Genomic DNA, 25,823 nt, shown 5'->3' on the forward strand with positions numbered 1-25,823 from the left:
CCGCCGCTGCCCGAGGCCCCGGGATCCGCGCCCGCACGCCCCGCCGGCCTCCCGCGCCGCCCCCCGCTCGTGCGACGGCCGGCGTTTGGCCGCCAAGCCCCCCACCACCGTGAGAACCGCGTCCGCGAGGGCCCGGGGAGCGCCGCCGCTTCCCTCCCCGGCCGGACCCTGCTGGGCATGCTCAGTGCGCCTCCCAGAACCCGGCTCTCCCGGGGCCAGGATCGGGTCTCCGGGTTTTCGCGGCTGCTGAAGGGGCGCTGGGGAGGGGAGGCTGGAAGACAGTCAGCGCCTTGTTCCGGGCCCGGCTGCGGCCGTCCGCACCGCAAGATACGGGCCAATCAGGGGGCGGGGGCGGGGCTTAAGCCGTCACGCCCTCCCTCTGGGCTTATTGAGAGTTATATCAAGAAATTCGGTTCACAGAGAGGAGAGGGAGAAGGAGAGAGGGGCAGAGGAGAAGGGAGAAAAGGAGGGCATGCCAGACAGGAAGGAGCGCCCTAGAGTCTCCGAAGCACGAAAGAGAGGACCAATTAGGAATTTTTCGGGCAACTGCCACCCCGGGGAGCAGCCAGAGACTCACCATCACCCCAACTCTGACGTTTCCTACAAGAAGTTAGAGACTTAAGCAGTATTCACATCGGAGGGAAATGGTATGCTTGATGCTGTGGAAAATACCCCTGAGCTGAAGAAGTGCAACTGGATGTTGTGTGTGTATGTGAAATACCAGAAGAGCTCAGACCCCGTGGGTAATAGAGACGAAATGTGGAGAGAATGACTAACGACAAATCCGTGAATTTGTTCTGTGGAGTTGCTAATTTGCCAGCCCGAAGCAACACATTTTACAAGGAGGAAACGTTTTGCTGCTTCTGATTTCTCCCCAAACTGGTGCTACCAGATGCATGGCTTTCTGTGTGTTGGAACAGCTCATTCCTAACTGCAGCATACCAGGAAAGGGGAAAGGTTGAAGCAACTAACGTAAGTGTAAAGTTTCGCATGCACAATTGTAAATTCTGTGCTTAGATATGTCCTCGGTGTAGACGAGGGATGTTTGTAATTGGGTAGACGGTTGGGGCAGAGCTCACCTACTAGGCTGTATCTGCATCCCTACCTGCATCACTCTGCCGGAACTAATCGCGGGCATCAGCTACCGTGCAGCCTAATGCAGATAAGATTAGAGCCTGAGAATTGACCAGTTCTACTCAAGTAGGTAGCTGTCTGGAGCCTTGCACCCATTTAAATTGCAGTTAGGAGGGCATTTAAGCAGAAGTCTTTTTACCTGCATTATTGAGTTGCAGTATTTATGTGTGGCAGATGTTACTCATACTATAACCGGAGATCGTGGTTAAGAAACGGCATTTTTTTCCCTTTTTATGCTCAGTAGAAGATATTACGCTGTTACATGGAAATGTTAGCCGCGTTTCACTTATATCTTGGCAGTCTCTTCCACCTCTAAGATAAGGAATCCTATGTTACTATATATTTTAAAAGTTTTCATGTGTTTCTTAATTCTAATGGGGATAATTTGGCAACATGGAGAAATGAGAGCAAGGTCTGGGTAAGAAACTGAAGGTCTTGGTATTGTGCTTTTAGGCAATGAGGTTATGTAGTGGCCGGTGACTATTGCTTCTGATGCTGCAGCAGCATGTCTGGATGCTTGCTTCCCAGTAAAATTGTATTTAGAAGGCAGTTGAAGAACTGGGAGGAAAGAAAAAAGACAGTCTTTTTAGAAGAAAGAGATGACTCAATGTGGCAGAGAAGAAAACACATCACATTTGACATGTGACAAAGCAATTAGCAGGAACCATAGCTAAATACTTAGTGTTTTTCACTCGCTTCTGAAAAAACTAAAGGAGGTGGGTTAGAAGCCAGGAGGCGGGTAATACAGGGGGGAGGGGAAGAGGAGAACAAGAACGCATGTTTTGAATTAAACAGTGTCCTGAAAACAGTGGGTGAATACAGGTAAAAATAGCAGCTGTCCTTAATTCAAAAGGAGACAATTTCATTTGCTCTGGGCAAATGCAACAAACAGGGGATATTTAGTGTTTTTATCCACAGAGTTAACTTGCAAAGAGTGGCAGGACAAACTGCCATGTTTACTAATATGCAGTGGAAAATGTGTTGTGATATTTCGTAACTGTGTGCTTTTGTTTACTGAAGAATAATATTGTCTATACGATTGTGTTGACAGTGGCTGTCTCCAAATAAGCGATGAGATGTAATGCATCCTCCAGTCTATGCACGCTTCCTCTTGTAATTCGTGCATCATTCCTCAGTGGAAACCTTTAAACCCTAAAATCCAGGAGAAGCGAATAAATACATTATCATGGACCTGAGGGATTTTTACCTGTTGGCTGCTCTGATTGCCTGTTTAAGGCTGGATTCCGCAATAGCTCAAGAACTTATTTACACTATTAGAGAGGAATTGCCTGAAAATGTGCCCATAGGAAACATACCAAAGGATCTGAACATTTCTCACATCAATGCTGCCACAGGGACCAGCGCCAGCCTTGTCTACAGACTAGTTTCTAAAGCTGGGGATGCCCCTTTGGTGAAAGTATCCAGTAGCACCGGGGAAATTTTCACAACCTCCAATAGAATAGACAGAGAAAAACTCTGTGCTGGAGCCTCTTACGCTGAGGAGAATGAGTGTTTCTTTGAACTTGAGGTGGTGATCCTCCCCAATGATTTTTTCAGGCTGATCAAAATAAAAATAATTGTCAAGGATACCAATGATAATGCCCCCATGTTTCCATCTCCTGTCATCAATATTTCCATCCCAGAAAACACTTTGATCAACAGCCGCTTTCCAATTCCATCAGCAACAGATCCTGACACAGGCTTCAATGGTGTACAGCATTATGAATTGTTAAATGGGCAGAGTGTTTTTGGACTGGATATTGTGGAAACTCCGGAAGGCGAGAAGTGGCCGCAATTGATTGTTCAGCAAAACTTGGACAGAGAACAGAAAGATACCTATGTGATGAAAATCAAAGTAGAGGATGGAGGCACTCCACAGAAATCCAGCACGGCCATACTGCAGGTCACAGTAAGTGATGTAAATGACAACAGGCCAGTGTTTAAAGAGGGTCAAGTGGAGGTGCATATTCCAGAGAATGCTCCCGTAGGCACCTCTGTAATTCAGCTCCATGCCACTGATGCAGATATAGGCAGTAATGCTGAAATCAGGTACATTTTTGGTGCCCAGGTCGCCCCTGCAACCAAAAGACTCTTTGCTTTAAATAATACTACTGGGCTGATTACAGTTCAGAGGTCCTTAGATCGAGAGGAGACAGCCATTCACAAAGTGACAGTGCTGGCTAGTGATGGCAGCTCCACTCCCGCTCGAGCAACGGTTACCATCAATGTCACTGATGTAAATGATAACCCTCCGAACATAGACCTCAGGTACATTATAAGTCCCATCAATGGCACAGTGTATTTGTCTGAGAAAGATCCTGTCAATACAAAGATTGCCCTAATTACAGTTTCAGATAAGGACACAGATGTGAATGGCAAAGTGATCTGTTTTATTGAAAGAGAGGTCCCGTTTCATTTGAAGGCAGTATACGACAACCAGTATTTGTTAGAGACCTCCTCTTTGTTGGACTATGAGGGCACCAAAGAATTCAGCTTTAAAATTGTTGCCTCTGATTCTGGGAAGCCCAGTTTAAATCAGACTGCTCTGGTAAGGGTTAAGCTTGAGGATGAAAATGACAACCCACCAATTTTCAACCAGCCTGTAATTGAGCTGTCAGTTTCTGAAAACAACCGACGTGGGTTATACTTAACAACTATTAGTGCCACAGATGAAGACAGTGGGAAAAATGCAGATATTGTTTATCAGCTTGGACCGAATGCCTCCTTCTTTGATCTGGACCGAAAGACAGGAGTTTTGACAGCCTCCAGAGTCTTTGACAGAGAAGAACAAGAAAGATTCATTTTTACAGTAACTGCCAGGGACAATGGGACCCCTCCCCTCCAAAGCCAAGCGGCTGTGATAGTTACTGTTCTGGATGAGAATGACAATAGCCCCAAGTTTACTCATAATCATTTTCAATTTTTTGTGTCTGAGAATCTGCCAAAGTATAGTACCGTGGGGGTAATCACAGTGACAGATGCAGATGCTGGAGAGAATAAAGCTGTGACTCTTTCCATTCTAAATGACAATGATAATTTTGTGTTGGATCCCTATTCTGGAGTCATAAAGTCAAACGTCTCATTTGACAGAGAGCAACAGAGTTCCTACACTTTCGATGTTAAAGCCACTGATGGGGGACAACCACCCCGTTCCTCTACTGCAAAAGTGACTATAAATGTCATGGATGTCAATGACAACAGCCCAGTTGTCATCTCGCCACCTTCTAATACTTCTTTTAAGTTGGTGCCTCTCTCAGCCATTCCTGGCTCCGTGGTAGCAGAAGTTTTTGCAGTGGATATTGACACTGGGATGAATGCTGAACTTAAGTATACAATTGTGAGTGGGAACAACAAAGGCCTGTTTCGTATTGATCCGGTAACAGGTAACATCACTCTGGAAGAAAAACCAGCACCTGCTGATGTAGGCTTGCACCGATTGGTGGTCAACATAAGTGACCTGGGATACCCCAAGTCTCTGCACACACTTGTGCTTGTTTTCCTTTACGTTAATGACACTGCTGGCAATGCCTCCTATATCTATGACTTGATTCGCAGGACTATGGAGACTCCCCTGGACAGGAACATAGGGGACAGCAGCGAACCCTATCAAAACGAGGACTATCTCACCATCATGATTGCCATCGTCGCGGGTGCCATGGTGGTCATCGTTGTGATCTTTGTCACCGTTCTGGTGCGCTGTCGCCATGCATCAAGATTCAAAGCAGCTCAGAGGAGCAAGCAAGGTGCCGAATGGATGTCCCCAAACCAGGAGAACAAACAGAACAAGAAAAAGAAAAGGAAGAAAAGAAAGTCTCCCAAGAGCTCTCTTTTGAACTTTGTTACCATCGAAGAGTCCAAACCCGATGATGCAGTTCACGAACCCATCAATGGGACCATCAGCCTGCCAGCGGAGCTGGAGGAGCAAAGCATAGGAAGATTTGACTGGGGCCCGGCACCTCCAACCACCTTCAAGCCCAACAGCCCTGACCTGGCCAAGCACTACAAATCCGCTTCTCCGCAGCCCGCTTTCCATCTTAAACCAGACACTCCGGTGTCCGTGAAAAAGCATCACGTGATTCAGGAGCTCCCGTTGGACAACACCTTTGTCGGGGGTTGTGACACCCTTTCCAAACGCTCTTCCACTAGTTCAGATCACTTCAGTGCCTCAGAGTGCAGTTCCCAAGGAGGCTTCAAGACAAAGGGCCCCTTACACACCAGACAGGTAAACGAGCACTTTTACTGGTCTATAAGTACTGCATACAAGTGCCCAGTCAACCAGTATTAACGTGCCAGTGTGTCTCTTGTTTTGGTCTAACTTTAGCTTAGTTATAAAGAGGGAAAAAAAAAACTTGACCCCTTTTCTATTCCTCTGGGGCTCGGTCAAGAATTTTTAGAACAGCTTTGAAATTTGAGTTCTGAGAATTATTTAACCTCCCAGTTTCCTTCAAATGGCAAAAGAGGAAATTATTCCAAAATGTCCCAAGATAATGTTTGCTGAAGAAGAAAACCTGTCGTGATATGCCAAATTCTGCTCCTGGGGTTTCCAAATTGACTGCTTCAAGATTTTCACATTACCTTTTAATCTCAAAAGTCACCTTCAGATCTCAAGTTTTAAATGACGTTTGAAGGTCTGACTATAATTATGTCGGAGCTGTGGTTGCTAAAGGGGTTAATTTTTTTTTAGTCTCTAAACAAGATAGTAGAATATTAAATGTACATCAGCTGTGAAGCACATGATTGTTGATAGATTGCAACTAAGCCATCTAGGAAGTCTTCTCTTTCATTTCAGATAATTTTATTGTAGTGTAGTAAATTGGGGGTTGAATAGAAAGGTTTGCAGATTGTCCACAATGGCCAAAGTACTCTTTCAAAAAAAAAAAAAAAAAGAAAGAATACTTTCTCCCTGATAGAACTGATTTATACAGAAAAGAATGAATCCATTGTAAATATTCTCTCATCTTAGTAATGCATAAGTGATCTGTCATAACTCATTTTAAACTGTGAAATATGCCATAGAAAGAGGGATTAAGAGGCTGAGATACTCATATTTCAACCAAATCCAGAATTAGTTTTTCTTAGTTCTAATAACTCCTTGTTAATAAAGATTTAAATGCAGCGCTGTCTAATTTATTTCACTGGTGCTTGTCTGTTGCCATGAAATTTGAGTGTCAATAAGAGCCTGTAGATGGCACTAGGGTATCATGTCACTTGTGCTGGCCGGGTGCCAATCCCGCAGTAGCAAGGAAAGAGGGAGGGAAAGATCAAACTGGAACTATAGCCAAAGATACCTTTTATTTAATGATAGTTGCTCTGGAGCAAATAGCATTAAGTTCATTCGCTTGCTCTTTTGTGATCAGCTCTCACACACCAACTTTCTAGGATTTTGTACTCCAAGTTCTATCTTTGTTGGTACTGTGTCCACCTATGGTGACGACCCATCTGAAGTTGTTAAAAATGAGGAACATACAGATTTCAGAGAATCAAGTAAAACAAAATAAATTTTCAGGATAGTATTGACAGTCATTGCTTAGTGTTTGAAAACAAGAGTTTTTTTTTCTATTTTTCCTTGTGCGGGTGGGATGGGTGAGATTATTCTATCGAAACTCTACTTGTCTTTCACTGTCCAATGTTTGTTGCTCTGCAGTGACTTTGTTTCATGGTAGTAAGATATTTATTAAAATAGTTTTGACAGTGAATCACAGAGATACTCTCAGAACATTAAGTATCATGGCTATGATTTTACAACTAAAATCTCCATTTCTTAAACGATTAAATATCTAGAGCACTTAGAAAGTACATATACTTAGAGACTGAATGTAAGGAATTAAAATAAGTCAGTATAGAGGTTCTAGAGGAGAGTATGAAGTTATTGGGTATACATAGAATTTGGAATGAGTTATTTTCATGTTAACTTCATCAGCTTTTTAAAGAGATTTAATGTTTTAAACTTTAGAAAATTTCTGAGTTTAGTAGAGGTTTATAAACATTGGTAAATAGTTAATCATGGTGAGAAAAGTAATTTATGAAATTAAGTGGATTTAAATATAAAGTTGCTATTTTAGTGAAAAGAAAACATGAAAAATTTTTATTAGTTTAATGGGAAGGTCACTTACAAAATACTGATGATATTTTATGATTTTCCTAATATCTTGAAAAGTATAACATGATTTTAAACTTTTCATATAAAATCTGAAATTTATTTTCCAAAGAAACATGCTGAGGTTATTCCCACGTTGTCATCTTTCTTTTCATATTAAGTGTGGTGGGTGTTATGAGCCTTGATGTACAGACCCACTTTTTCTGGCTTCTTCCCCAAAGTTGAGTCTATATATAGTACAGTGACATAAATGTTAAATGCATTTCAGCAAAGTATGGGAAAGATCTTTTGTCAAGTCTTAGTCCGTCATAAGGAAGTTTGTTTGTATGATGTAATCTTTGAAATAGGCTACTGAGTAATTCTCTAACTGGAACTAAAGTGCATTTGAGACATTCCTTGAGACCATGTGTCACTGTCCAGTACTCCTTGTAGGCATTTCAATGTTCAAATGTAGCTATAATTCACCATTATGGTAAAGAGCTATTGAAACGGCTTTGCTTATTTACACCTTTTAGAAGTTTTCATGCTGAGAAAGAAAAATTGCAATGTTGGAGAAAAGGAATATTTCTGAAAGTAAGGACAGGTGATGGTGATAGCAATATGTACAATTTTAGTGTAAAAGAGACATATTTTCTATGAATAAAGAACACACATATACTAGCCTTTAAATTATTTTTTCACTGAACTATATGGCTGTTATTGAAAATGTTCTAGTTAAGTTAAAAAGTAAAAATTCTTTTTTATCTCTTTCACTTTAACTAGTGGCTTTTATACAAAATGTGTTCCCAAAACAACACAATTTTGAAAAAAGTTGGGTTTATTACAACAAAAGCTTCCAAAGGAATTTGTAAACTAAGGTATAATCTGTGAAGATTTTTAATTGAGTGGGCAAAGATTGCTGTTAACAGAAACACTTTTTCACTTTATGGTGCTAGTTGATGTGTGGGTAAAATGCAAGATGTTTGAGCAAAGGGTTACCAAATTTAAATATCATGAGTTTGTATTGTCTGCACAATGAAAACATAACGTCTGACTTTTACACCATGAGTTTGCTTATAGTGCATTGATTCTCATTTTGTCTCACTTTTTTTCCCCTGCTGTTTTCCCTCATGTGACCCTGCAAAGAGCGTTAAAACAATCATAAACCATGTTTCTTATCCACTCTATTATACTAAGCTTTCATTTTCCTTGAATATAACAAATCTGTCACTGAATTTCCCACAGATTAGTTTTTATGAATTTTTGGAAGTACCCTTAGCATTCACAGATTGAATTGTCCCTTTTTCAAAAAGCTAGATTATGTCTTGATATTTATTCATAAATAAGCAAAGTTCACTGTTATGGTGTTGAGAGAATGACAACGTAATCATTTCCAGTATGGCTTTAAATGATAAAGGTCATTGTTATAAAAGGAAAATATCCTCTTAATTAATATGGTTTTTAATATATGATACTAAGTTCTCAAATTTAAGCGTGTCTCAGAATCATCTGGAACATTTCTTAAAACATGGGTTGTTGGTCCCCAATCCCAGCGGTTATAGTCCAGTATCACTGGGGTCGAGCCTGAAATTTTGCATTGCTGACAAGATACTAGGTGATATTGATGCTCCTAGTCCAGGGATCACACTTTAAGACTCACTGTCTCAGCATATTGGGACAAGAAATGTCAGCCCCTTTCCCTTTCAGGTTATCATTTCCAGAGGACCTGTTTTTGTACAGTCCAACTCTCAGCTCTTATTGACAGCAGTTTTATTGTAGCTGGAGGCTTTACAGTAAGCTGTTTATTGCTGTTTCCCAACATGGTTGACAGCATTTGGGGAATTAATTTTCTTGGCCCCAGTGTGGTTTTTGTGGGGGTATAAATGAAAATGTTAAAGAATAAAAAAAAAAGTGACCCATTTACATTTGACAACTTCTTAACCGTAATAAAACAATCTGTAATAGTTGCACTGTGGGTTTGATTCAGGGTAAACAGTTGTTTTTAATTTTCTAAATGAAATGTTTATTTTAGAGCTTGAACATCCTTACTTTAACTTTTCACAATCTAGAGTATTTGCTCACATATACATTTGTGTATATATTGAGAAATTATATATTGAAAATGTGTTTCCATGCCATACTCGTGTATACATGTATTTTTACAGCATAAAGGGGATTGCTTCTATTCCCAATCATTTGGAGATACTATATAACTTTTATGATTACTTTTCATTTTTGAGTAATCCCACTGCAACCGCTACTGAAATGCTGTTATGTCATGTAAAATGCACAAGATAGTCATACAATTGCTGTTTAGAACAGTGAGAAAGAAAAATGAAATTGAAAGTAAAAGGGGCAAATGTTAACTAATGTGAGGCTAGCAAAAACTTTAAAATATTTTAAACCACTAAATTTTGCAGTGTACTGTGAGGGATGAACATAGGTAGCATATGGGAAAATTGCTCCTCAAGATGCAAGTTATATTTGAAATGTTATCATTTGTGATTTTTATTTCTACTCCTTTGCTTTGGCTAAGTGATCTATGATCATGAAGTCAGTTTATGATCATGAAGTCAGTTATGAGATAAAGGATACCCAGACCCCTTGGATATTGATTCAGGAATCTGAAAAGAGCATGACTATCTTTCAGTCTGGCTGCCTTTCCTCTTGGTTTTGTGAGACAAATATTTGATTTTTTTTTTAGCATAATATACCTGAGGTATAAAATTCAAGTTACATTTTAGCCTTTGTTGCTAATAATCTTAAGTAGAATAAAAATAAAAAATTACATGTCTACTGATTACTGAACATTTGTTAACATAGAAAAATAATTTCAGTAGTTAAAATATTCTATTATCTTATTTTTAAATTTTTGTTGCAATGAATTCTATATATAGAAACGTCCTAAATTGATGTTCCCTTAGCTTCAGATGAGTCATCCTCATGGTGTCGCAGAACAGGCTTTGGCATCATTAAGATCACCTTGTAAATATTGTACTTGTACTAATGTGTTATATTCTTATGATGTATGCATAGTCTTATTAGTTAAATATTTCAAGCTAAAATTTATCTTCTCATAATAGCACAAATAAAAATATAATACGTGAAATAGTAAAATAGAATTTAGATTTAATACAAAAGCTCAAATCTAAAATCAGATTTCCTCATAACCAATTCTGAATTATTTTGACTCTCAAAGTTTTATTTTCATATTGACATATATGAAATGTATGTAAATTATACCTAACATATTAGAAATGGCATCTTCATGAATTATTTTTCACATTACATTATTTGACGTGACAGTACTGAGGTAGGAAAGTGAGACCTTTAAATTATCTTCTTATAAGCTCTGTTTACACTGTTATTCTTAATATGTTATTTAGATTGTTTGATTTCTAAGTTTTGGGAGTTGGGAGGTGGGGGAATACAGAAATCCACCAAATGGGAAAAGCTATGGCGCTTGTGTTGGTCTAGCAGTACCAGACTGAGTATTTGCAGGATTTGAGACCATGTCAAATGCATGGCTCATTTTTAGTACTTTCTCAATTTGATTTTGTCAGAGTTGAACTCTTAGCTTGCATGCAGTTAAAATGGACAAAAACAAAACTGTGGATTGTTTACCACTGTCACTTAAAATTCTTGCAGTAAGCTTTCTCTGAATTTAGTCTGGTGTTTTCTTGAAGGGGATCCTCTATTAAAACTATAAATTAGTTTCTTGGCAACATTAACAAATCAGTTTATATCATATATTTCATGTAGTCGGAAACAAAGCAGGAATTATTTTATGTGTATTTTTAAGTTTTTGCTTTCTTGCCAGCTGATTTTATGTTTAATATATTTCTCAGAATTTATTACATACCAGGGCCCTAAAATTTATGTCGGGTTTATTGAAATATGACTCTAATCACAGACCAGGCATTTGTGAGAATTTGAGAATGCAAGTCAACACGAGGCTCGCTCTAAAGTTTTAAGTATCTAAAGGCATAGGAGTCATGTTCAATAAGTAATAATGCTAATGTGTTATGGCGTTTTTAATGGTTAGCTCCCCTAAAATTTATAGCAGATCAGAAAAGCAAATCCAAATGTAGAAATATGATCCCTCAGTTATAAAAGGAAATATACTTCATTGTTTAAGATTTCATCAGTTATTTCAGATAGCTGTTAAATCTGTCCAACATTTCATTTGGAAAGGAACACATGCTTTTTGCCTTTGTTTGATACAAACCTATTGGGCTGTCAGTCATCAGAAACATAGAACAAGAAGGATATATTACCATGGTTGACATGTTAGTTTTGATTTATATTCTTTTTTTCCTAAGCTGAGATTCATTAAAATGTGAAATTCCTAAATAAGTTCAACAACTACCCATTCCTGAACAGTAAAGACTGATGACAGGAATAAACTGGGAAAACAACCCATATATAATCTGTCTCCCTCATATTTTTGTCCTATAGGCAGTTTGCTGCCTATAGAAGAGAATAGTGGCAGAATTGGAATTTTCCGAGCCATAGTATATAAGTTTAAACATTCAGAACTTGAAGTCATTCATTAAGGATTTGTCTTTACATACTTATCCATTATTTAAATAGCATGTGAAAATATTCCCCCCAATCTTTAATGGTTTCATTGATTACAGTGCTGTATGCACACATCACATTTAAAATGATGAACTTGGGACCACCTGTACAGCTGGGAGTGGTGAAGATACATGCACAGGCAAGATCTGTGAAGCATATTTGATTGATTCTTTCTAGTCATGTTACACTAATTATCCCGGAATTCCTTGAGAAAATATATGAAATTAACTTATCTGTTCTTGAAGAGGGTATCCTGTAGCATCACCAGTCAATTCATATAAATGTTTAATTATGTAGGCTGCAGGAAAATGGACATTTGTTGTTTTACCATGTTTGTATAATATCTTGTATTTTAACATTCTTCCTTAGTTTGTCTTTCTATCTGACCATCTCTACATCTTAGTATTACACGGCTTTGTTAATACCCAGGCTCTGGCCTTTTTCAGTCTGTTAGCAGTTGATTAAGAAATACTCTAATCCCTTCCAGGGTATTGAGAAACTAATGGATTGCAGAGTATTTGGGTCTTTAAGCTTCAATTGTAAATGGTATGAAGAATTGTCATTGAGCTGATATTTGCATATATCTCTTCCAGTGCTAGTTACTTTGCCTCCTTTTTTGTCCTCCTAATCTTCAGCTTTCATTCTAAGAATATTTATTTTCGTAGGAAATAAGCATGCCAGTGATAGAAATTTGGGATTCACCTCCAAATGAATGCCATCACAGACAGGGACGTTCTGGCACATTTTGCATAGATCTGTATGAACACAGCGAACCCTTCATAAGCTCTTAGATTGCAGGAAATCAGTGCTGAAAATTAAGTGGGGTTTTAAAGATTTGCAAAGTAGAGAGCTTTGTATAATGCTGGTATTGCAGGTGCCTATGAAATATGAAGTAAAGACTTTGTAATACAACTAGCTAACACATTTCCTTCCACATTAGAGTGATTTATAGCCTAGGGAATTAGTCTTGCCTATTTTTTCCAAATGCAGAAACATTGGATGTGTCTGAAAGAATAAAATCTCAAATACATGCCTTAGAATAGGCAGATTGGCTCTTGGATGATTCTTGTTATTCAAGATAAATGTTGCAGGCCCACTCATACTTACTTATGGTACCTCTGATGTCCATGGTCTGGCCTTCACCCCTCCTAGAAGAAACTCTCAATTGTGTGTATATACTCTCCTCTAAACATAAATCAGATTAAAACCCTAGGTATCTATAAAACTGTAGCATTACCATAATGAAGAGGGCTGGCTACTAAGTGAGTGCTTTGATCCTCAAAGGAATTGCTATTGAATCATTTCTCAAACTGTATTTTTAGAATTCATCTTTGCTCCATTTGTAAATAGTGTGTATTTGTAGCACAGCAGTTCATTCCAGATATACATGGGTTTCAATATATTTACTTTCATGACAGGGTTCAGTAAAATGCCTCGCAGTTCTTAAACACTTAATTTGACAGGTCCTGTTAGATACAAAATCAGTGGAAATAGCCATGCCTGTTTTTTAATGATTTTACACATCCTATATTTTTGCTTACTAGAAAGCATATATAATCCACATGTAGACCACAGTAGGTACAGTGGACTTGCTGAGAATCATCACAGATCATTGATTTTGAAAACAAAACAGTTTTTGTGCAAGACAATAGCAACTGCGATTTAGTAGATGAGGTTTTTTTTTCCTCATTAAACAAACCTCAAGAAGAAGAAGCATGGAAATACAGGATATATGAAATGAAGATGTATCTTTTATAAAAAGATAGTGTCTTCTGCTGACAGTCTTTCCCTAGTAGATCTTTTCTTGAGGAAAAAAAATACTGTTGCTTTTTTGGATTTGGAGGTTGCAGCCAATCTGTGCCTCTGTGTGATAGCAGTTGTATGCTGAGGACATTCAAAGATACAGCTTCGTAGGATTCACAGGAAAGTTTTTCTAAGGGGTACAAGTGACAAATGGAGACAAAATGGAGTGAGTTCTGAATTGTGAGCTGATGCCCACTTGTGTCTTATATTCATGTCATTAAATCGATTTTCAAATTGGAAGCCTAGAATCACAATAGCCTTCCCTGTTTGTCAGCTGTGAACATACCTGGACTGGCAGCTTTTCTTTACTTCATTTCTTGTCATTCTCTAGGTGAACTTTATTCACTTATGTTACCTCATATACATCTGCTTTCTTAATGTTTTGATATATTTTTTAAATGACACTGATATATCTGTGTATCTTCCCTCCAAAAAAAAAAGAAATCAAACAAAAATGTTTTGCTCTAGATCGTCCATAAAGGGTCAAATAAAACATCCACGACGTGTCCTTTCTTCCTAGAAATAGCAAGTCTCTATATTTTTCCTTTGTAATTTTCAAAATTGGATTTTTCATACCGATACCTTTTTCAAAGTTAAGAAATCATATTAAATTTAGCTATGTAGATTAATAATGTTTCAATGCACTCAAATTTCAAACATAAAAAAAGATGTTGGAATTTTTGTGAAAATACTTTTTTGCTGCAAATCAAAATGAGTATCAAAATTATATTAAACCATAGTAAAAACAGATACAGTCTTTAGGATATTTTAGTTTGACATGAACTCATTTTCATTCATGGTCTTGACAGCAAAATCTGCCAAGCTGTGATGGCAAAATATGCTGAATTCATTGATTGATTTTTAAACATGGTAATAATTAAGCAGAATCATTTTGACACCTAAAGTCTCTGTTTTAGACAATTAAATTCTGCTTTAGCTAAGGGTTATTGACTTCTGGATGATACTAGGAACAACACTCCTCAGGGTTTAAACTATTCCTGCAGGACCATCTGTTATTGGCGGGGCTGAGCAGCCTCTCCAGCCATGCAGTGTCAACCCCAGGCATATATTCAGGATTGTTCAAAACACAACCCTGGTTCCTCATGATCTTTCAGTACAAAATGGCAACTCAGTTGATCAAATACTGGCATATCGTTACTTAAAGCTTAACAATTAAGGAGAACATAAGAGAATCCCTCAAAATAGAGACAATGTCTTACTTACCTTTGTGTTTCTAAGACTGAATTTACAACAGTGCCTGAAAGAGTGGACTTCATAGTCATTCAATAAATGTTGACCTAATAAGAGTGATCAGCTGATATTGGAATCATGCCTTATAATATGCATATTTCCATTGATAATCTCTATAACAACTGCAGAAAGAAGACATTACCATTCTTATTCAACGTACGTAGAAATTGAGAGACAGAAAATGTGTTTTTTCAAGTCACATGGCTACAGCTTTTATTTACAATCTAGAACCTTACCTCTGCACTGGTATTTCTTCCTCACATGTGCCTACTTTTACTTATAAAACACTATTTTTAGGCCAGATATAAGTTTGAAACATTTCTTCATTAGGGACATTATTTTTGTTGGAAAGGGTTGAACTCATTTATTTCAAAACCCATATTATCAATTCAAGGCAATTCATTGTACCCAAAATTGTTCTTCCTGCAATACCTCCCAGTAAACTAATACTAGACCATAAGATTAAAGTTTGGTAAGCATATGGCAGACACCTAAATGAATGAAGTATATATGGAGAGAGTTCTGATTGTCTGGTTTCAGCTGCTGTCCCTATTTTCCTTTGCAACAGCTGGGACTTGACGACAAAATTTCTAGTTAGGTTTAAGGGCTTTTTAGGGTTTGGGGTTATTTTTTGGTGGCTGAGGAGTCCCATAGTCTCTAATATAAGAAATTTTGATCCCCTAGCATGCCTCCATTCATATTTCTGGAGGTCAAGTGAAGACCAATCAACCTGACCTCATCCTATAGATGTGCAAGTGTAAGCATTCTTAGACTCTGCAGTTTGACATTTCGATTTTTTGAAACAGTGAAATATAATTAACACCTTTATATCATTTATCACTGTCTTGAGTCACTAATGATTTCTGCATTTGTATCAAAGCAGGGGGGAGGGAGAAGCAGAGGGCTAAAAAAACTGCTGCTTCTAATATACGTAAATACACTCTTGTATCACTTAGAGATGTCTGTGCTTTCCATTTTCTCCCTCATTTTCTCCACACTACTGTGTCTGCCCATCATAACATCTTTTTTCATGTTAGGATATAATAAGAAATGTAAGAGTGAACATAAACAGGATCAGATTCCTTTTTTTCCAAGACTGCGCATCCATAATTTGTATTTAAACCTTTGAATACTTAGATAATTGAGTGATTACTTCTAAACAATAATCAATAGATTCACTTTGATATCTGCTTAATAGAGACTGTATTTTGGAGGAGGAAAAAAAAGTCATCATTAAAGTTCCCTTAATAGACTTTTGAGCCATCCAGACGACACCCTAGAATCACATATGAATTCTATAAAAAGCAGCAAAATAATAATTGAATAGTGAGTAAGTGGTGTCTAGCTACTATATTAATTTTAGAAAGATAAATTTAGTGTCTAATAGAACTCACAGAATAGTTTCTCAAGAGTCAAAATGGACCTTTGAGATTATTTGGCCTATTTAATTCCTTTTCCACATGAAAAAACTAAGATTACTTGAAAAAGCAGTTTGATATTTGAAGTAAAAAAAAAATGACTTGAAGAACTATTTCAAAAACTGTGTCACATTGGACACATCATTTGAATGTACACATCCCTTGCTTCCCTAGTCTGTAAAATGGATGTAATCAAGCCTAATTCATAAGATTGTTATGAAATTGAGTGCACACATGGTACATGGGGTACATGTAAATTTCTCTAAAAACCTACCTATTTTTCCACCTATTTTGTCCAAGGAGGCCACCTTACCACTGACAGAGGTGCCAAATTTCATTTAATGTGTTTTCTCTCAGTTTGCTTTTTGGTGGTTTCCTTGAATTTAAGTTTTATATCTTTTTTTAACTTTTATTTTATTGAAGTAGAGTTGATTTACAATGTTGTGTTAGTTTCTGGTGTACAGGAAAGTGATTCAATTATACGTATAGATAATGCAAACTATTGTATGTATGTATAACTGAGTTTTATATCTTTTTAATAAGCAAGTTATTTCTTTCATCTGCTTTAGGTTTAAAACACTGTTTTTGAGTTATCTAGGATTCCTGAGAAGCTGATCTTTGTAACAGCATCATAGAACAGCAGATAGCAAAACATTTTCTTTTGATCTTAGTCCCTATTGTTTCACATTTGTATAATTGCTTCATCTTTCATTTTGAGTATTTCGCCATTTTCACTTGCATGTTGTGTTTTAAAATTATCTGGCTTCTTTTAGTATTTGTTATTAATTTACTTCCCTGTGGATTACCCATAGGAACGCCACCGGTCTGGGGATTTTCACCTTATACATCACTCCTGTTACAAAACAACATACAAGAGAGTGAATCTGTTTCACAGTCAGTACTTAACACAGCTGGAGCCATTTGAAACCTGCTGGGTTTTGCTTCCAATTATTCCTTAGACTAGGAAGGCATCTCTGTTGAAGTAATGGCATCCATGGTATAATAATACTAGTTAAAATGCCTTGGAGTATATGGGTCATATTTTTGAGAGTCATCAAATTTATGCCAGAAGCACAATAATCAATAGTTTTGTTTGTTTGTTTGTTTACTATTTCTCTGATTCTAAATTAATATATGTTCATTTATAAGTAAGATTTTAATGCCTTAATATGCAAGTTTATAATGTTTGAGTATGTGGGTGACACAATAACATAAATGAAACCCAACAAATAAAGATTTTACACAAATGATAATACCTGAAAATATATATATATTTTTAATATCATGAAGCCCAAATCATTGGTTTATGTTGGAATAGGTGAAATCATCAAGATAAAGTTAATGATTTGAATTTGGAGCAGAGTGTAGTGGGGATTTGCTACTCATTTAGTTAACTTTATCGACTAAATAGAAAGTAGATATAGTCAAATTTCAGTTGGCCTCATTGTGACTTAGATTGGAAAACTTAAATTTTTAAGTTCTTACTGACCTTTACTACCCTCTCAGTGCTGTTCGGTTGTTTTTGAATCAGTCTTTTGGTTTAGTTACAGACCGTGGCTCAGTAGGTAGAAAGGACTTTAGAACAAAGCAGGCAATGATAAGAAAACTCTTTGTGCTTGGAAAAATGCAATCTAACAGCAAGTGCATGGCAAAGTGACATGATTTCCTTTAAACCACTGCCTGTTTTAGGCTAAGACGTGACGTCCATCTTACAGTACTGAGATTCGGAGCAGGGTGGAGACGTAAGGTGGATGTTTCGTTGGGTATCAGACCTCATGGAGTTGTGAAAATTATAGCATGGCATATAGTAGATGTTTAATAAATTCTAGTTAATCCCACCACAGGGGCAAATGGGAAATAATCAGGCAAAATCAGGGTGTTAGACACATTTTAAATGGCAAGAATCAGGCTTTAAGTATTTGGGATCATAGTTTTATTTGAAATACTTAGCGTTCTCATGGCATCAAGTACATTTACATGTTTACTATATATGTATAGCTAAATGTAAATTAAGATGACCACCATTTTATGTTGTCCATATCAATGATCTATTCTGTTAACTTTTAGAATGGGAAGGTGATTGTGTATCCCAGGAATTTTATGTAAATTCCAGTTCAGATAATGCCTAAATACTTTATTCTATGAGGAGAATTATATTTCTTGCACCGCTCACATCTTTCCTTATGTGATCAGGGCTCACTTGATTTTCTCATTTAACAATGTGAAGGACTTTTTCTGCCTGACAGCCAGGCAATATCCAGCCTTATCACTAAACTACTGAACTATATTTTCCTTAATGGATATTAAAACTTATTCCAGAATTATGTATTGTAGTTTTAAAATGTGTATTCTTTTTTTAATTCTGCTTTATAGAACTGTGAAAGTTTTCTGCTGCCAAAGAACTGTAATGTGATCCACTGATATATACGCAAATTGTCTTTTATTTTTCATTAATTCTTTATTCAACAGACATCTATTGAGTAACAGCTGTGATCTAGGAACATTGTTAGACAATGGGATTTTTTTTTTTAAATGAATAAGACATTGTGCTTTAAAAGATACCAGTGGGTTTTAAACACAATACATTTTTTTCCTTGGAATTCCCTTATTTTAAAAAATATGAGTTTTCCCTCTCAGTTTTAAATTGATGTCATCATTTCCTTGAAATATATTTTTTAAAGTCTTTTTTTTTAACTAGTGCTGGAGACTTGGTCCTTCAGCAGGGTAATAAAATTCTAAGATCTATTACTCTAATTATAAGAATGCCAAGTTTAAATTTATCCTTTGGTTAATTTAGAGGGAAATACACTTTTCATCCTTAAAATCACACTTCTTCTGCAGGCAAAGGTGTTAATAAAATATGGTTGCAAGCAAGACTTCATTTTTGTAACTATATGAGATTAGCATATTTGCTGTATTAAAAAATCACTTTAAAAACATGGCACACATTGATAAGGTTGAATAATAACTTGAGTTAAAAAGGACAGTGTTCTCTAAAAATGGATTTTCATAGAGATCCATTTTGAAAGGGATATTTTGAGTCATGTATTCTGCAAAAGAATGTTCAGCCTTAGCCCTTCAGAAAGGCATAAGCCTAACATAGACATGGAACATAGATGTTAAACTCTAGCTAGAATAAATGTTTGGTTTAATTGGCTTTTACCTCCAGATGGTTCTGATTTGGACAAGTCCATTTTCTTATGAATATTTATCACAATATTTCAAAGAATGGATGCAATGACATAAATTTGAAAATAGAGTCCTTTATTATATAAACCTTTTTCTTAAATTAAGAAACATTCATATCCTGAAAATTTGGTTTTCCTTAATTATAGAAGAAAATGTCATAATTTGGCTTTACATTTCAGGCAAGACACTTGTTATTTTTAACTTAATCATTTCTAAAGCACTAATTTACATATGGGTGAATGTTTATGTGAGCAGGTCATTTCAAAGTTTCAACATAATATTTGAGCAGAAATCTTTGCTTTGCACATTTTTGCACATTTTTGTGCAAATGTATTTTTAAGATAAATTCTTACTGCCAGAAAATATACTATTTTAATTGTAGATAGGCTTCAGTGATAACCATCAAGCTGGTGCCTAACTCCAAAAAGATCTTTCCAACTGTTCTGTGGATATTTAGGCAACTATCTCCAAGTAATTACTGTAATATATACGAACTACAAAACTGAATCCTGGCAAAATATGTAGACCTCAGGAATAAGGTGTGTAATAGCTCCTGTTAATTAAATATATTGATTAAAATATAAACTTTTTTTGGAAATTATAATTGTATTGATATGACCAGTCATGAAACTAAATGTAATTCACTTTTCAATCATGTGAAAATATGGACAATTTGGAAAGCTAATTTAGAACCAAGCAACAGGATAGATTAAGCTTAGTAACACAGATATGTTTAAATAAAGGTTGGTGTGGCAATCACATGAGGATTACCCTGTGTGTGGTAACCAACTTCTACATAAAAGAAATGTGGTAGTCTCACCATTACTCACGGTAGTAACATTTAACTTCGTGTTATTACGTAGTTTTAATTCCTTGCTTATTATGATTTTTATAAGTAACTATGCATTTATTTACCAAAGAAATAAACTACTAGGGGTTAATTTAAATAAATACTTTGATTTTCCTATTTTCAAAACTTTGATACACGTTATTTTCTAATTTGGGGCAACAATAATATCTATTGAAAACTACTTATACTTTGCTAAAATTTCACCTAGCATCTTGAGAATTCAATTTTCTCATCTGAAAAGTAAGTCATTGGATTCAGCCATTTTAAAATTTCTGTTATTAAAAATTAAACTACAGCTTTTGTTAATTACTTTAGGGAAACATCACACTTTGGCAGGTTTCCTCTTACCACCCAACATGTGTCTGGCCTACTTCTTTCTATCATCAGTTGATACATGTTCAAACAGTGCAAATCAATGTTAACACTGGCTCAAGAAAAACAATTGCAAAGCAAATCACATGGTTCAGTCTCTCCTGACAGTGAACAACTTGCAGTATTCTCATTGTTTGCATGATCTATGTTATCACTCTCTTGCATTCATGTTGATAACAGAATGTTACCACTATCTTCTTTGAGGTCTCTGGCTGATTAAATTTCCCCTTCTGAACTAGAAAATTGACTTTTTCCTCCTCAATCAGAAATCACAAAAGAACTATAAAATCTCAAGATTATTAGAGCTTATAGTTTGATTAGAAAACTATCAATTTAAAATAGTATGTAGCTACCATATTTTTATCAGTAATATTACTTTAATTATATTTGATTTTTTTCTGTAGTAAGATATTAAGATGAATTTAGCATTTCAACTTTTGTGAATATTGGAGAATTATACATAGTTTGGGGATAATGTGTAGATACAATTTTTTTTAAAGTCAGACCCTGGTAATTTTGATTGATGGTATCATTTGTTATTAGGATAAGTTTTAGAAGAGCTAATTAAATCTAATAATACTCATAGATTTTATTAGCAGCCTGTTCATTCAAACACAAAATAGAGTTAAGTTGAAGAAAATGTAAATAATCAGAACTGTCCATCTGAAGGAAAATCAAGTTTGGGAATAAAAGAACTGAATTGCAAATTAGCTGAAGTAGCCACCAAATATACCACCTGAATGTCAAACGACAAGTGATATTTGCTTAGAGGAATATAAACTAGAGCTATGTACTGCCATAGCACAGCCTACCACATTTTCTCCAGAACACTGCAGATACGGCCCTACAAGGATGATTCTGAAACCTGGACAGAAGCCTAGGAGTACTTGCTCCTGTAATGTCTCAGTGAATTCTGAACCTCAAAATTAGCTTGCATTTTTCACTATTTACTGCAGTATGGTCTTTCATCTTATTAAAAACTTGAGGAAAACTCAATTCTATTCATGTTTTTTGTAGAAGTATTACAAAAAAGACTTTTATGCTGTAGATGGATGGTTTAGAAGTTACTTCGCAAGTTTGGGAAGTAGATATAGATGGAGGAGGTATAGATGCCACCTGTTGGCCACAAGACATTTTTTTGTTTTTCATTTTAAGCAACTTCATCCAATGCTCATATCCTGAGTATACAGCAACAAAGATGCCTTCCTTAACCATATGGCTATATGGACATAATCTGTTTTCTAAATATTTATTCCCTGGATGTAAGGTCATATGGAGGTTATTTAAAAAAAGTCCCAAGACTATTTAATGTCACAATGCAGGTGACAGCAAATTATGAAGAATTTAAAAGTAATGTAAAACAAATAGATTAGTGTCAAATGAATACCCGGTGATTTTTGCATAAGAGGCATTTTAGCTATTTTGGGCAGTAATTGGTGGAGTGAGATGTAAGCAATCTCTGGCAAGGTGAGAAGCTGGACAGGCCAAGGCTTAAAATCCTGTGAGTTTATGGAGCTTTGTCAGAGTCAGCCATTCTGGGGACAATACAGTGAATCACAGCTATATGATTAATCAACTCAGTTCACTATTGTAAAAAGACAAAGAGATGATGCCCACTGGCATCTGATTTGGAATTGGATGCTTGTAGATTAATGAACTTGTGTAGACTGTGCCTTCCAATGTTTTGCCTGGAAGAGAAATAAATTCGTTAGGAATTTGGACAAAAGCAACATTAGATAATCATAATAGAGCTAGAGTAGCCTATATAAGAGAAAAGCTAACTTAACATTAAAAAGAATAAATTCATTAATCTTAATGACTTGTGATTGAAACTAACTATTGAGTAACAGGATTACTCATTACCATTAAAAATGTAAACATATTTTTAAATATGTATAAAAGTCACTGGCCAAAATAAACCACACTAATTTCAGCAAAATAGCAAACAATTTCGTGGGCAAAATGGATCTGTAAAGAGAAGAACACAATATTCCCTTTGGCACCATTATCTCTTCATTTCTAGAAACTTTGTTTGCAATGCTTTGAAAGTAGATTTTCAACACCAGATAGTGACAATCAGCCAACATTTACTTGAGTGCTTACTCACTGTGCTTCTGGCATCCTTCTCGGCCCTTCCCCTGTATTAACTTCTTAACTAGGATCCATGACCTTGTGGGGCAGGTACTGTTATTAATGTCCCTCTTTTCTAGCTGAGGAGAAGCTAAATGATTTGCTTAAGGTCACAGTTCTTGTAAATGGAAAGTAGTCTCAGACGTGAACGCTAGCTGTCTTACACCAGAGACTTTGCTAGTAGTTGCCAAGCAATATCGCCTGTATCATTGAACTTCTATTTTAAAAAATAAAATCGTGGCACATCACCAAGAGTCGCTTGTGCCCCCAAATAAATTATTTGTGTAAGGATAGAAAAGAAAAGCTAAAGTCTGATTTAACATTTCTGTTTTAAATTCCTTTAGTGTACAGATTTTGACACGAATCATGTGGCTTGATGATATAGCCATACACGAGGCATGTGTGGTTCTTTCCAATTTACAACGAACATTCGTGGATATTGCATAGTAAAAATAGTAATAGCATTTGTGTGTTTTAGGCAGTAGCATCCTGGATACTTTTTACAAACAGTATATTTTGGCAGTGAATTTCAAACATTCTGCTAATCTCAAAGTAGAACCTGAATTTTGTGATTATTGTTTTTGTTTTTTTTAACTACTCCTTATGCTAGATGAGGAGGGATCTAGAAGAGGGAGTGGTCAAACGATAGTGATAATAAGAAGATCTCTCTCCTTCACTAGACAAGAATGATGCTTTCCTTTTTAAACATGTTGTTCCAGCCTCTGCTCTCCAGTGGATCAGAAGCACCAGCCACCCTTCATCTGCACAAACTTGTCCACTAAGATCAGTGTGTGCCTTCCCCCAACCTATCCATAACGCACTGGGAGACATATCCTCTTGTCTATTTAGAAACATGTGTATAATAAGCTTTTATTATTGTTTATAAAATGTTAGCCCTGCCTGAAATTTTTCCAGGTGTATAACCTACAACCACAAAAAGTATCCAGTAATTTCATACAGTTCTATAAATCTACCATATTTCATTACTGGCTTTTTAACGTGTCCTTGCCTAAAACTCTAACAAGAGATGGTAAGCACTTATCAACCACATGTTGGACTTTCAGGATCGCCCCTTAAATCTGAGACCTGGAGAGAACCATTTCAGCCCTATAGTCAAATAAAATTCATTTATCAAGGATTATAATGGATTACCATTTATAACAGATTGTAAAATGTGTTTATAATGGATGCATTTTGGTAAAACTCCTACGTGAGATGATTGCAGTTTTAATTTGAGGTGCATTTGAAAGTGAAAATGAAATAGCTGAGAGTCCTAGTTGCACAGCTTTCCCTGTTCCATTTGGCAAAGGAAGTTGATTCTTAGAGCAACATGCTAACTTTTTGTCCACTGTGTGTAGTGCATGTGGATCACTGCATTACGCAGGGATGCTGTTCTTATTTAGAATATAAATTCTGTCCCATTCCTAGAGAATAACAAGGATCTGCTCTCTCAAAAAAAAGTCTCTTGATATGAGACAAGCAAATTGACTTAAAATTCCTAAAATCTGTATTTTTGAAGCTCGCATTGCTCACATTTTGATTGTGCTTACTTTGGTTTGTGGGCGGCAGCTTTTTCTTGATGACCCTTACTAATAAGCTTCAGTAGGCAGAAGAATTTCAATTATTCTAATTAAAGACCGGTATTGAACATGTTGACCAAATGTAGATTTTATGTTGTTAATTAGACAAGAATTTGCTAAGGTTTGGAGATCAACCATTGATATAGAAAGCTAAATTCACCTGTAAATTTCCCAGTGAACTACAGTGGCAGGATTTCCTTGGTTTAAATTATTAAGCTAACAGATTGGAAAAGCATAATTCTTAGATATGAACTCAAAGACATACAGGCAAGTTTACTTTGAACTCAATAACATATGCAAGGTTAGAAAGCAATGGGGATGAAAGGAATAATTTTTGTCTGTATATTTGTTTAAAGAGTTGTTTGTAGAGAAGTAATTTTTTTAAATGATGCTTTTTGATGGAACTCACATTTCCTGAGACCAGACATAGAAGCAAAAATACTTGTAGTAATCACTTTTTATCAGATTCAGGTAGAAGAGTACCAAACTGTTTTGATTTGACAGTAGGTTAAAGTCCTGTGACGGAGTACCCAGCTGGGGTTTGGAAACTAAAACCTTGGCATGCAGATGTTAGTGGCCTAACATGATGTATTGATTTAGCTTTCTAGATGACTTAAAATATAGCTGGAGTTCTCCTTTATCTAGGGACTAGACAGACAAGGCTTTGTAAGAAACTAAATTAATTTTGCATTTACATTCTGGGTGTTGCTGATAATTTGTAATGACATTATGCCTATTGGTTATGACTGTGACAGGCAGACTCTATCCAAATGGACATTACAAGAGCCAAATTTAATAGTCTTAGCATTGGAAATTTCTGCCTTGAGCAGAGCAGAAGCTTTCCACCATGTGCTTTGTTTTCTACTTTCACAATTATGAATTAATATACATTAATTCCAGGCAATTGAGGAATGACATAAGAGGATTAATGAAACTAGACAACATTATACTAGTGGAGTGAAAGTTCTGTAATAGTTTTTCTGCAATGATGTGGTAGAAAAGGCAAGTGGACACCAATTTCTAGCCTTTGCACATTCAGAATTTCAAGAAAGTGGATGAAAAGGGAAGTGGAGGATAATTATGTTACTCAAGCTGGTATAATTTTTCTCATCAAATATGTAACACATTTCTCACAAATATCAAGAATTGGTTCAAGTGATTCAGTATTGTATTCAGTGTATGATTTTGTCCATTTGATTACAACCACTTTTTTTTCTCTTAAAGATAATCACAGAAAAGGTATACTTAGTCTGTGACCACATGAAAATTAGATGCAATGAGTATATATACGAGTCTCATATACTATTATATACATATTATTGTATGAAATGTCTCTGAAGTAAAAAGATTTTTTCATAACTTACCAAAAGTTTTAATAAAATATTTAACTATAAAATGTTGAAGGCTCCCCTAACTCCAGCTGCTTTTTTTCCCTATGA

General features: G+C 36.1%; 1 protein-coding gene across 2 annotated transcripts in view; it reads left to right on the top strand.

Moving 5' to 3' along the window:
* Positions 1-419: 419 nt before the first annotated feature.
* The window catches only part of PCDH9 (protocadherin 9), a 914,618-nt gene continuing 889,214 nt past the window's right edge, over positions 420-25,823 (top strand). For both annotated transcript variants that reach the window (XM_057707596.1, XM_057707597.1), the window contains exons 1-2: positions 420-972; positions 2,186-5,356. In XM_057707596.1, coding sequence (XP_057563579.1) covers positions 2,321-5,356 — 3,036 coding nt within the window. In that variant the 5' untranslated portion in view covers positions 420-972; positions 2,186-2,320. The remainder of the gene's footprint in view (positions 973-2,185; positions 5,357-25,823) is intronic.

The sequence above is a fragment of the Hippopotamus amphibius genome, chromosome 14, assembly GCF_030028045.1.
Source record: "Hippopotamus amphibius kiboko isolate mHipAmp2 chromosome 14, mHipAmp2.hap2, whole genome shotgun sequence".
Classification (NCBI taxonomy): Eukaryota; Metazoa; Chordata; class Mammalia; order Artiodactyla; family Hippopotamidae; genus Hippopotamus; species Hippopotamus amphibius.